Source organism: Scardinius erythrophthalmus (genome assembly GCF_964197995.2).
Source record: "Scardinius erythrophthalmus genome assembly, chromosome: 7".
In the NCBI taxonomy this organism is placed as follows: domain Eukaryota; kingdom Metazoa; phylum Chordata; class Actinopteri; order Cypriniformes; family Leuciscidae; genus Scardinius; species Scardinius erythrophthalmus.
Genome location: NC_138227.1, coordinates 37,310,472 through 37,325,035, shown reverse-complemented (window position 1 = coordinate 37,325,035; position 14,564 = coordinate 37,310,472). Strand labels below are relative to the sequence as shown.

General features: G+C 32.8%; 1 protein-coding gene across 1 annotated transcript; it reads left to right on the top strand.

Annotated features, from left to right (window-relative positions):
- The first annotated feature begins 1,329 nt into the window (after positions 1–1,329).
- Positions 1,330–11,048, top strand: mrps22 (mitochondrial ribosomal protein S22). The gene is made up of 8 exons (XM_081371720.1): positions 1,330–1,502; positions 2,283–2,440; positions 2,592–2,756; positions 3,620–3,763; positions 3,836–3,919; positions 4,511–4,656; positions 6,050–6,158; positions 10,591–11,048. The coding sequence occupies exons 1-8, from the start codon at positions 1,373–1,375 to the stop codon at positions 10,678–10,680; spliced, it is 1,026 nt and encodes a 341-aa protein (XP_081227846.1). The 5' UTR covers positions 1,330–1,372; the 3' UTR covers positions 10,681–11,048.
- The last annotated feature ends 3,516 nt before the right edge of the window (positions 11,049–14,564 follow it).

Sequence of the window (14,564 nt, the reverse complement as noted above, 5' to 3'; positions counted from 1 at the left end):
CTTTTTAATCATTAGATTAGCTATATAACATTCAAAAAGCAGGAAATGTCATTGGACATTGGAATGTGAACTATTTTTCTATTTTGTTTTTCTGTTTTCTATTTTCTTTTCTTATTTTTTTTTTACTTGTTTATGTTTGTGTAGGTAGGCTATGAATAAATAAATAATAAATATAAATAAATGAATGAATAAACAATCATATCAAATGAACAGTATGTGAGCCACATGCAGCACCCATCCAAAAGTGAAACATTTTTTTTTGTCTATTTTGTTTTTCTATTTTCTTTACCTATTATTTAAACATACTTACTATGTTTGTGTAGGTAGGCTATCTATTTTTAAAGTATAAAGATATGTTTAGTCGTTGTTGCGCATAATGCATCAGTGCACGGATGAGTGTAAACCTCTGGCGCCATCTACTGACTGAAATCTGCTCATGCAGTCACGCACACTTACTGTAAGCTGATTTGACCTGCAGGTTCACCTCTGTAGTCTGTACCAATACATATTTTGTGGTCTAATAAATTATAAAAACATGCGCAGCAAGAGCTTGTGCCATTCTTTTAAAAAACAAGAGTTTTAAAATGATTTGTTTCATGGTAGGCCTTATGAAACACACACACACACACACACACACACACACACACACACACACACACACACACACACACACACACACAAAAAGTCTTTATTCTAAATTATTACACGGAGTCTGGTTTCTGTACTTTAACGTGGACTAATATGTGCAGGGCTTGCCTTTAACCCTATCTTTTTTTAATCTTTTTATCCCTATATTTGTTGTATTTGTAGGCCTATTTGGCCATGCAACTGCACTTTAGATAAACAAACATATTTGCTTTTTTAATTATTATTCTAATGAACCTACATCTCTTCTTTTGTGTTATACTGGGTAGCTTTGCATCATCGATGCGTCATGGGGAATTGGTCTATTATTATTATTATTATGAACGGTAGACCTACACGCGATCTTGTTTTGGCCCTCTCAGTTGCTGGCTGTGTCAATACATGCTTCATTTTGTCATGTAATTTTTATTGTTACGCAGAAAGAATACTTCTGTAGAGTCATTCAGTTTCTAATAATAGCCTATATTACTTATCAAATTATTTGTTTCTAAAAAGACGCTGGTAGTAAGAAATGGATTAATCATGATTTTTGTTTTAAATATATGTATGTATGTATTTATGTATGTATTTACTTATTTAGTATAAAAACGTTATTGCGCAGATTTTATGCTCAAATATTTTACGGTTAGAGAGGAGAAGTCCCTGGACTACATTTCCCAGCATTCCCAGCGGCTCTCTGAAAGGTGAAAGTTCAACACACAACCGCAGTGATGATGTCACTTACAGCATGGCCGCGCTCAGTGTTGCAAGGCGTTTAGTAAAGTCTTACTCTTGCGTTAAATGTGTAGATAAAAATGTGCACTCGCGGTTACAGACCACAACGCGAATGTTTTGTGTCTCAGCAGCATCACGCAGCGGTAAGTACAGTCGCTGGAAATGTGACGTTTACGATTACATGCTTTACAGTAGTGGAGAATTGACCTTGTATATTAACGTTTTGTCGTTTTAATGTCTCGTGTGGTTAACTATATGTAAAACAGCTTTAGAGTCATTAGAGCTCAAGCCTGATGAAATAGTACAGTAGATTTGATGTTGTTATACTTATTAGATTTTTTTTTTTTTTTAATTCATTCTGCAAGATTGTCTGTTAATAAAGATCACTTCATCTGGGAAGCATCTGCTGTTTACAAACATCTGATAGATGTTTTTAAGATGTCAGTTTTACATTCTAAATCATAAACGTCTTAAAGACATTCTAAACGTCTATTTGACATCTGACAGGAAACGTCCTATAGACGTGTTGCAGATGAGCAAACACTAAAAAATATGTCTTCCAGTTGTAAATACGCACATCAAATAGACATCTTTGTGATGTACGTGTGCTATCAGTGTATGTAAAACCGACATCTTAAAGACGTCTATCAGATGTTAGTAAACAGCAGATGCTTTCCAGATGAAGTGATCTTTAACATACATCTTGCAGACATACGTGTGCTAGGCTATATATGCTGTTTGAATATGGTTAAGTATGTCAATAATATTATACAGTAGTCAACATTTGAAGTGGATCAAAACCTTTCATCAAAGTTATACATGAATTTTGAACAATACCCGTTCTTGTCTTTGGACAACTTTTTGTTTGTTTGCATGTAAGCACAATTACTGAAGTTGATCGATGTTTCTTTTTCGCCGTCCAGGCTCCGTGGATGTGCCTAAAGCTCAGTTCACAGATACAGAGGTTCAAGACATCCTGAGCAAAATCACGGGTCTGGATCTGGAGAAAGTGTTTCGACCCTTAAGACAGAAGCTAACGCCACCTAAATACAAGCTCATGACAGACGCAGAATTAGAGGAGGTGAGATTTGATGATGGGCTGGAAGTCATGAGGGTTTGAGATGCATGACGTAATGGAAAGGGATTCAGTATAGCGTTTTGGAATAACTTGAGATATGATTTGTGATATGATTGTACAGTTATGCTGCAGTCTTGATCATGTTCATGTGTAGGCTGTGGTTAAAGCAGAGGAACAGGCGAAACATTTGCTGAAGATGCCGCCGGTCCTGCCTGAGAGGAAGCCCATAGATGAGGTGCTTTCTGAAGATCGGATGCTAGAAGGCATGGACACTGCTAAATATGTATTCACAGACATCAACTTTAACGTCCCGCATCGAGTAAGAAAAAAGGCATTCTGTTTTATGACCAAGTTTAGCATATCTGTGTCGTAGGGCTGTGGAACCAAAATAAAAGCTTGTGTTTACATAATGTAGGCTATATGTGTGTGTACTGTGTAAAATTATTTTGTATACAGGTGAAACTCGAAAAATTTGAATGTATTTCAGTAATTCAACTTAAAAGGTGAAACTAATATATTATATAGACTCATTACATGCAAAGTGAGATATTTCAAGCCTTTATTTGTTATAATTTTGATGATTATGGCTTACAGCTTATGAATATTTTCAAAATTTCTGAGATTTTGAATTTGAAGCTGTAAAACCATAATCATCAAAATTATAACAAATAAAGGCTTAAAATATCTCACTTTGCATGTAATGAGTCTATATAATACATTAATTTCACCTTTCAAGTTGAATTACTGAAATAAATGAACTTTTGCACAATATTTACATTTTTCGAGTTTCACCTGTGTATAAATGCATGTATATATTTAAGAAAAATGTGTTATTTACATATACAATATTTATTTTTATATATAATATAAATTATATATGAATATATATACAGTATATACATGCAGTTATTTCTTAAATAGATACATGCATGTGTGTGTATTTATATATACAAAATAATTGTACACAGTACACACACATATGTCATTTTACATTGGTTTTAAATGCAATTATTCAACGTTCCTGTTGTTCAAATATAATAACCCAGTAATGCAATACTTTATTTCCTGTAATTTCCTGTTCATTTTCTGATCTTTTAATGTGATTTCAGAGAGATCTGGTACAGTGTTATTTATCTTTCGTGTTGTTGGCCTGTTTCTGTTTCTCTCACCAATATCCCAAAGGAAAGATTCATAGTCGTGAGAGAGCCCAGTGGAACCCTGAGAAAAGCATCATGGAACGAAAGAGACAGGATAATACAAGTCTATTTCCCCAAAGAGGGTCGCAAAGTCACGCCACCAGCCATCTTTAAAGAAGAAAACCTCACGGTATGAGAAGTGCAAAAGCTGAAGAGGTCTTGCCGATTTGCACATGTATTGAGTGTTTCTCTCTGTGTGCAGGTGGCCTTTGAACAGGATAAACACGAGGATGTGCTAAACCAGTGCGTTGCCCAATTTGAGCCGGACTCTGCAGAATTTAAAAATGTGAGTTTTTGTTGTGTTTTTTGTTGCTGACAGACACATTTCTAAAGAAAGCAAGGGTGGGCGATGCTGTACCAGTGCATAAAAACATCTTATTCTGTTTCTCGAAGAGTGCTCGGTAACATCGGTGTCATGAATGTGTGGTTTGCCCTGTTTCTCTTGTTTTTTTGTGTTGTCCAGCACTCTGGACAGCTGTGTTTGCTGATTTGAAATGTGCTAAATAAATAAAACAAACTTGAAACTTTGTTTTAAGGTGACATAGTTACACATTACTGCATGTATCTACTATAGCAATAACAGTTAATTATTCATAATTTACAAGTAACTAATCCTAAACCACACCCTAACCGTAACTCAATAGTAAGTACATGTAGTTAATTCATATTACTCAGTACTTATTTGAGCAAATAGAGTGTAACGTCACCTTAAAATAAAGTGTAACCGAGCGCTCTGGTTACGTCACTTATTTTCTGTGAACTGCTGTGGCAATTGAGGGTTTGCATTGACGTCACTTTCCCGCCGGATCGCACTCGCATAACCTCTATATCTGTGGAAGGACTGACTAATAATAGTAATATGGTCTTGTGCGATTAGGTGCTCATGCTGACCTATGAGGACATTGAAAAGCATGGGAAATACGATGTGCTCAGATCCACACGGTTCTTTGGTGGTTTGGCCTGGCATCTGGTCAACGGTCGGCGAATTGATGGCCTTCTGGTGGACATGTTGCAGAGAGACCTGTGAGTATGTATGTGTGTGTGTGTGGAGATCAAAAAGGAAATGCTGACAGTTACCACAGAAAATGATTTTGATTTATGTAAAAAGACGAAAACGTGCTTAGAGTGATGCACTCGCAATGAAAGTCAATGGGTGTACCTTCTATTATTGACATGAAGTATTCCATAGCAATGTTTGTTGTCATAAAGATGTATAAATCATCTTCTTGAGGTGTTGCCACTTTTCTAGGTGGCTAAACTGAGTCCTGCATTGCAGATGTAATTCCAACAGGGAAAAGTTTACTCCATGTAAAAATCGCCTTATAAATAGTGTCATCACTTCCCTTTCTGGGATACTTGCATGTGTCATAATGAGAGTTTCTGGGTTAAACAGGTTTACACTGTCATGACATGAACTAGAGCTGATGTTCAATGATTGACCTGTATCTATTAAACAGGTACGATCACAGCGAACATTCAGATCTGCTTTAAGTTGCTGCCGCTGACCCAAAGAGAGTCTTTTCAGTCACACAGTATCATTATTTCAGTGTTACAAATATGCATATTATTAGTACTGGGATAAAAGTTTATAGTTGGGATATAAACACTGATATCCGCGGTAGTGATCTAAATGGAGCAAATCAGCTTTTGAAAGAAACTTGACACTTCAGCGATTGTATCGATTATATCGTTACACCAGTAGGTGGCGACAAGTGATGTAAAAAACGTATTTGTCATTGAATCGTTCATTCAAAAAACACTGATTTATCCAGTAATTAAACGAGTGAAGTTATGTCAGTCAGTGAGTCATTCATTCAAACCCTAACCCTTTTTAAATCATTTATTCAGATTAATTAAACATTTTAAAAAGATTGCAGCAATTAACATAGTCAGAACCTCTAGTAAATGACGTTATTTTCTTCAGTTGTCTGTTCAGAATCGTGGGAGAATTTGTGCAGCTCTAACATGAACTGACAGATTGGATATAACTTAACACAGACAAGTCTGAACGTATCACACAAGTCTGATAATAATGTGATTTTTTTTTTATAGTTTTTATGATACAATTGTGAAACTAGTAGTAGTAGAGAAATTCGCCTGTATTGTAATCGCTAATATATAGCTATAGCCCTATTCGGAGTGGACTAGACGTTGGAGAAATTCATGTTTCACGGGTGTATTTTGTGATTTTAATCCTGTCCGAATGTGAATGTCTGTGATGGCTGATATTTGTCCTGCAATATCACACAGATTTCTGCCGCCTATAAGTAAAAATAGGCTCAGTCTGGGTCTGACGGAAGGTCTTGCTTGGTTGGCGTCACTTACAGCACCTTTAATTTCAGTAAAAGCATGTGTTATGTTGTGTGTCTGTTGGCGGTTGTCTCTGTGTGATGCGCATGTGTTGTCATGGTTGCAGAATGCCGGATGCGGTGAGGTTGGTGCGTCTGCTTCATCTCGTTCATCCTCAGAGTGAGTCTGCGCAGGACGCCCGAAGACAACAGGCCACGCACCTCGACCTTCTGAAGGTGAACAACTCATCAATTCCACAATACAGTTCAAACATTACCAAACATTACTGCATATAATGCTGTGAAATCAAGGTTTCCTATAGAGTGCATTGGCGCCGTTAGTTCCAGAAGCGTTTTTCCCATATTTTGGGTAGCCTATATTCGATTAGTGTATAGCTCATTTGCATATTCAAATTCATTTTCAAAGAAACTTGTAATACAAAATTTTTTACTTTTCATGGGTACTTGCATTGCGTAAAGTTTCATTTTGATAGGAGTAAAGGAAAAAAATAGCCCCATTGGGGTGTATTGTTGCCTGGCCTCGGATCAATCTCGGATTGATGAGAAAGAATTTAACATATTTCCTCAACTAGGATTTCTTAGGACTTTTAGTATGTTGTTCTGGACACCTCATAGAAATGATCTATGCTGAAAAAATTATTTTACAATTAGTTCTATTTTTGGCTCCAAAATGAGATACTTTGCCTGGACTAACAATACAGTTCAAACATTACTGCATATAATGCTGTGAAATCAAGGTTTCCTATAGAGTGCATTGGCACCATTAGTTCCAGAAGCGTTTTTCCCATAGGAATAAATAAATAAAAGGCTTTTAAAAATAATATTTTTTTATATAAAATAACGTTTTTGAATATAAAATGATTAAAAAAAGAAAAAAGAACTAAAAACCGCCAGTAGGTTGCAGCAGATCATTTAATGAATGAATCACAGAATCATTTATTCAACCGATTCGTTATAAGCTGCTGATTCATTCAGCAACGAAACACTGCAGTGTGTTGCTCGGAAACGCACAGCAATAGGATTCGTTTGAAACTATTTTTGTTGCCGAAATAGAGAAAAAAACTTGTTCAAAATTGTGTCTAAAATGTGAGTCGCTTAATATTAACTGAATATTAGTATTATCAACACTTAATATTAACTAAAATCAACATCACGTTTGCAGTCGTGCTCATATTCATGAAAACTGCTCTCTTTTCCTCTTGTGATATTGCTTAATTATATATGTTATAATATAAAAAACAAGATTCCATACAAGTAGCTACTTTTTTTGCAATCAAATCTTGAAAGTTTTGGGCATTTGTATTAATTTTTTTACATTTTTGACACCGTTCCCCATTTATTTCTGACCTGGCACAACAGTAACAAAAGAAATCAAATTAGAAATAAGTTATTGATTGCATTTGAGTTTTACATCAAGTCACAGTAATAATGTGAACAAATAAATCAGACAGTGCACTGGCAATTTACTGATATCCAGACGCTGGGGTCTAGACTGGTCTTGAAATAAAATCCTGAGTCTGAAACCAAGACTAGACAAAGTATAAATGCCTTCAAGACATTAATAATACATTTTCAACATTAATAATAATGAGGAATGTTTCTTGAGCATCAAATCAGCATATTAGAGTGATTTCAGAAGGATCATGTGACACTGAAGACTGGAGTAATGATGATGAAAATTCAGCTTTACAGGAATAAATTACACTTTAAAATTTATTAAAATAGAAAACAGTTCTTCTAAATTGTAATAATATTTCACAATATTACTGTACTAAAATAAATGCAGCCTCTCTGACCATAAGAGATTTCTTTCACATATATATATATATATATATGAAGAGTTCAGATGCAAAAGCCTCTAAGTGCCATCTGAAATTTTCTTCTAGAATGATCATTTTTATCAAGCTTGTATATTTAAGTTATGTAATTTCACTTAAATGGCAATGAAAATTACCTATTAATTGTCATTTAAGTGAAATTACTGAACTTAAATATACAAGCTTGATAAAAATAATCATTCTAGAAGAAAATTTCAGATGGCACTTAGAGGATTTTGCATCTGAACTCTTCATATATATATATATATATATATATATATATATATATATATATATATATATATATATATATATATATATATATATATATATATATATATATATATATATATATATATATATATATATATATATATATATAATATTTCCAAATCTTTGATGGGGACTGTATAGTAAAATAATAAATTATTATTATAATAAATGTTTAATTTAAATGCCCAAAACCTTCATAAGGGACATAAGCCAAGAATCCATAACGTTAGACTATAATACTACAGTGTTAAATAGGGCGTAAATCTATCCACAAATACACTATAAACATTTACTCAAGTGCTAAACCATCTCTCTCACATGAGAACATGACTGATATGAGCCCTGGAAACAGGGAAGACGGGGTCAGGCTCAGGGTACATCACTTCACATCAGCCTGTGGTTAGACCTTTAACCCGCGCCTGGACGTCATCCAGAGAGAACGCAGTAAACCAAGGCGAAAAATGCCACCAGTAATTTGGTAGAGATGGTCGAGTGACAGGTTTTAATGTGTGTGCATATTAGATTCTGTGAAAGGAAATAGGAAAGCATGGCAGACCTGATGAGGGGCCCGTGTTTAGTCACGGTTCAGGATTACTGCACGCTCAACCCTGTTTATGTCACATTGACCCTGTGACCCCTGTGACAGGAAGTCAGCATTTCAGTGTTTGTTTTGCTAATTAAAATAAGCAAAATTATTCTTGCAAAAACAATAAATAGCACTTATAGAAACATCATTAACTCTTTCCCTGCCAGAGTTTTAAAAAGTAGTTACCAGCTCCTGCATTTTGATCATTTTCACAAAAATGTTATGGCCATCAGAATATTGTGTGGCATGAAGATCTGAACATGCAATATATCAAAAGAAATAACAGATCCTCTACTTTTAAACAAAAAAACTTGTTTTATTCTAGCTTCATGCTTCTTTTTTTAATCAACGCTTTAATGTGGATAAGTTTGGTAACACTTTATTTTACAGTGTCCTTGTTACATACAGTCCTATGCATAAGTTTAGACACCCATACTGAAGTTGACTAAAAAGAGGAATAAAAAAATCATCTTTTGGAAACTGAACTTAATGCCTTAATTTAAAAAAATTGGAAAAATCCAACCTTTAAGGACACCAATTTTCTTTGTGAATGAATAATGTATCGTAAATAAATAAATGTTCTTCCTTAAAATACATGGTGCATAAGTTAGTACACCCCTATGTTAAATTCCCATAGAGGCAGGCAGATTTTTATTTTTAAGTATTTTTTTTTTTTTAGGATACTATGCATCCTGATAAAGTTCCCTTGGCCTTTGGAATTAAAATAGCCCCACATCATCACATAGCCTTCACCATACCTAGAGATTGGCATGGTTTTATTTCAGTTAGCCTAAAAGCTAGTTTGATTTGCATTGAGAGATGATCTTATGGAAAGTACCCCATGCCAATCTCTAGGTATGGTGAAGGCTATGTGATGATGTGGGGCTATTTTAATTCCAAAGGCCAAGGGAACTTTATCAGGATGCATAGTATCCTAAAAAAAAAAAATACTTAAAAATAAAAATCTGCCTGCCTCTATGGGAATTTAACATAGGGGTGTACTAACTTATGCACCCTGTATTTTAAGGAAGAACATTTATTTATTTACGATACATTATTCATTCACAAAGAAAATTGGTGTCCTTAAAGGTTGGATTTGTCCTAATTTTTTAAATTAAGGCATTAAGTTCAATTTCCAAAAGATGATTTTTTTATTCCTCTTTTTAGTCAACTTTAGCATGGGTGTCTAAACCTATGCATAGCACTGTATGTTGCATGTACTTACCATAGTAATAACTGTAAATTATGCATAATTACATGTAATTAACCCTCAACCAAACCCTAATCCTACCCTAACCCTATAGTAAGTACATGTAGTTGCTTAATATTACTCAGTACTTAAATATATAATTACATTGTAACAATGACACCTTAAAATAAAGTGTAACTGTAAGTTTCATTAAAAAATAAAAAGAAGCTACATTTTGAACAAAAAGCTGAGAAAATCACATTTTTTGTCAAAGATTCGTCTGGATGGGGTTCAGAACGATGATCAAAACACAGATGTCCATCAACACTTCAGTCCTATAGCTCATCCTGGGTCGTCATTTCATTCAGTAACATCAGGTTTAATGTTGATGATCGTGTTATTATACATATGCGTAAGCAATGCTTCCATCACTTGTTTCTGCTTCTACTTTTCCTGTGTTTCGCCTCTTTCAGTAGATGCGTGATAACCCCTGCCGTATAACAGTGAAAACATGGATTTCCATACATTTTCATCAATGGCAGGGAAGCGTTGTTAGAAATGACGGAATAATCTGTCAGTGGCGGTGAAAGAGTTCAAATTATACACAATTATATATATATAGTTTATACTCGTATCAGTTTTATAAGACATAAAAGCTGTTTTATGCTGGCTGCCATCTTAACATCAATAAAGAACAACTGTTAAGAGAAACAGTTTGTCTGCGCATCCTCACACAAACGGGTCCTAATGCATTTTGTGTCTTTCTTTCCCTCTCATTCTTAGATCTATGCCCAGCACGAGTCGAACAGAGCTGGATTCATCGAGCTGGCCCTGCAAAACTACCAACAGACTAAAGCACTGAGCTCTGTTTAAATACAGCAAAGCGCTCGGATTCTGGAAAACTAACATTTATCATGAACGGAAGTATCTGTCGTATTGTTTCAAATGTTCATGTCAAGTTTTGAAATGCACTCATTCTGTACATAATAAAGAAATCTTTGTGTACAAAGTCTCAGTGTCTTTATGTAAATATCAAGTGTAGTTAGGGCAGAGCTTGTAAAAGCAGACCGAAGACGATCACATTTGCTGTTGGCAGGAATGATTTTGTGCCCTTCCTAAAATGTAAAGGACGGTAGCTATTAATCTCATTCATAAATTCCCATTTATACAGTGTGAGACATGTTTGCATAATAAAGAATGTAACATAGTATCAGGGAAATATTGACTCTGGTAATCCTGTGCTTTCTGAACATCAACATTTTTGAGTTTAGTCCATCTGAACAATTTTAACGTTAATTAAGTGAATCTATTTAGCAATTAGTTGAATTTCATTGAATTTATTTTAGACATTTGGACTAAGATTCTGAGAGAGAGAGGACTCCTTTTAATGAACACTATAGCGGCACCGGTTTATCTCAGAAGATTTTTTAGTTCAAACATGGACATTAATAATTCAAAAAGTATAAGGCATTGTAGTTCAGTTCAGAGTTTATGAAACAGAATAACATCAACTAACATAAAATGAACATATATTAAAATAATATTAATACAAAAAAGTACTGGGATATAAAGTGCTATATAATGTGAACATGAAAGCTTTACATTTTTTTTTGTTTTTATAAGCTTTTTGTTTTGTGATCTCAAGTTTGAAAGGATTTCAAAGTGTATAGTGAGATCAGTATTACAAGGTAATATATGAAAGTTTCTTTGAGAGTTATTTTTGTCTTATGAATATAACATTTTGACAAAATAATTAAAAGATTAATCATGTCATTTTGTTTTTCAGAAAGATATGGGTTTTAAAAACCAAGTAAAATGTTTAAATTAAAAGTTTTGTTTAAATTCTTTGCCATGTCTATTTTAAAGTCAAAAAATAGAAAAAGGGAAATAAAAATAAATGTTCAGTATCTTGGAATGATGTGTTACAAAATGTACATTTATCACAAACAGTATGAATAGTTTAAATGAATGAATGAATACTTTAAAATAAGGTCTCATTCGTTAACATTCGTTAACATTAGTTAACGTTAACATCATAACTAACATGAACTATAAGCAATACATTTGTTACAGTATTTCTTAATCGTTAATCTTTAATGTTAGTTACTAAAACAATGGACTGTCGTTCATTGTTTGTTCATGTTAGTTCACAGTGTGTTAACTATCACATCAATCCATTAGAGAAGGCATTTAAATTATATATATATATATATATATATATATATATATATATATATATATATATATATATATATTAGGGCTGTCAAAAGATTAATCATGATTAATCCATTCCAAAGTAAAAGTTTGTGTTTACATAATATATGTGTGTACTCTGTATAATTATTTTGTATACAGTATATAAATACATACACATGCATGTATATATTTAAGAAATATTTGCATACATATACTGTATATATTTATATATAATTTATATTATATATAAATATATTTTTTTTTTACATAAATTTAGAAAGAATAAGAAACATTTTTCTTAAATATATACAAGCATGTGTGTGTATTTATATATACAAATTTAATTATACACAGTACACAAACTTTTATTTTGGATGCGATTAATCGCGATTAATATTTTGACAGCCCTAATATATATATATATATATATATATAATTTTCTTCTAAAATGGTAATTTTTATCAAGCTCGTATATTTAAGTTCAGTTATTTCACTTAAGTGGCAATAAAAATGACCTATTAATTGTCATTTAAGTGAAATTACTGAACTTAAATATACGATCTTGATAAAAATGATCATTCTAGAAGAACATTTCAGATGGCACTTAGAGGCTTTTGCATCTGAACTCTTCATATATAATCTCTTAAAAAATATGAGAATAGACATCAGATCAGTTAGCAAAAGAGGCAAAAAAAAAGGATATAGAGATTGAAGATTCATTAGGAAGAGGAGAAATTAAATCCAATTATTAAATCAAATACTCAAAAAGAGTTGCAGAGGAAGTGACAGCTGATACAGCTAGGACACGTTTTATTATAAAATTAACTAATCAGTCAAAGAAATATATAATTTTGGAAAAGGAATGAAAGATGAGGTGGTTTTAACAACATTACAATTTGGACACACAGGTCTAAATGCATCACTATTCAAAATAGGTATTACAGGTAAATGTGCCTTTTGTGGGGTAATACAAACAGTTGAACATGTAATATTAAAATGTAGGTAATATAATAGAGAGAAATAAAATGTTAAAGAACTTAAAATGTAATACTAAGGGGAAAATAAGATAAACTGGACATTAAAGGAGTATTACAGTAATCAAAGGGTATGAAATATATAGACAAACGAATTTGATTGGGAATCACATTACTTAACCCTCAGAGAGTCTTCGTTTAGCAGTCACACTCAGTGCCTTCCCGGTCAGAAGTGACCGGACACCTAAAAATGAAACTTCCTCCATCCCAGTAAAAACCAATGCAATTTATTTTTGTTCTATAATATTTATTCTTTTTAAATTAGTATTTTGAGACAATTTGATTGAACTTATTAATATTTATGCAATATTTATAGTCCATTTTTTGCCATTGAAAATAATGTTTTTTTTTTAATTATTATTATTTTTTATTTTTATTTTTCTATGCGGTATTTTCGGTTAAAATAGAGACTAGGCTTTCAGAAAAAAAATAAAAATAAAAAAATAAATCAATTTATTAAACATAAAATTAAATAAATCATGTTATTGCATGGGTTTACCACTAGATGCCTGTAATAGCTCTAAATGGAGATGCTTGTGAATTCTAGTTGTTTTTGGACCAAATTACTTACTTTTAAGATGTGGATTGATTGTATTTTTTTTAGAAATTCTCAAATAATACTTTTTGCCAAGGTTTATAACATTTTATTAATTATTATTTTAATAATTTTAATAATTATTATATTAATTTTATATATATATATATATATATATATATATATATATATATATATATATATATATATATTAATTATAATTATTAATTATGTTATGTTTTTCACTCTTGATGTTTTAGAGTTTCACCCCTTCATTGCTGAGCACTTTTTTTCTGCATCGTGGCCGATTTGTAGCGAATTTTTGTGTTTTTGTCAATTTCCCATTCATTTACTATGGGGGTCATTTTTGACCGAAGACCATGAGTGTGACTATTTTTTTTACGACCACTTAGCATGCTCGGATCATGACCTCAATTTTTTTCTGTGTTCACATACCTAATGCCAGAAAAGTCATAAAGTTTCGTAACATTCCAATGAAGCTGTGATTTTTAAAAATTCAAAACAGATTTTTTGTAATCTGAATTTATTGGTGTGTATGTGTATAAAAGTGTGTTTCTATGTGTGTGTGTGTGTGTGGGTGGGTGTGAATTTTTTGCACTCTTGATGTTGTAGAGTGTCACCCCTTTACTGCGGTGTACTTTTTTTTAGAATCGTGGCCAATTTGTAGATTGTACAGACAAAAATTCAGAGAATTTTTGTGTTTTTGTAAATTTCCCATTCATTTCCTATGGGTCGGTCATTTTTGACCGAAGGCACTGAGTGTGACTATTTTTTTTACGACCACTTAGCATGCTCGGATCATGACCTCAATTTTTTTTTGCATACACATACCTAATGCCATAAAAGTCACCAAGTATCATAACCTTCCGATGAAGCTGTGATTTTTTAAAATTCAAAACAGAAAATTTTTCGGTCAGAAGTGACCGAAGACTCTCTGAGGGTTAAAACACAAAGGTACAGGCTGGGAACAC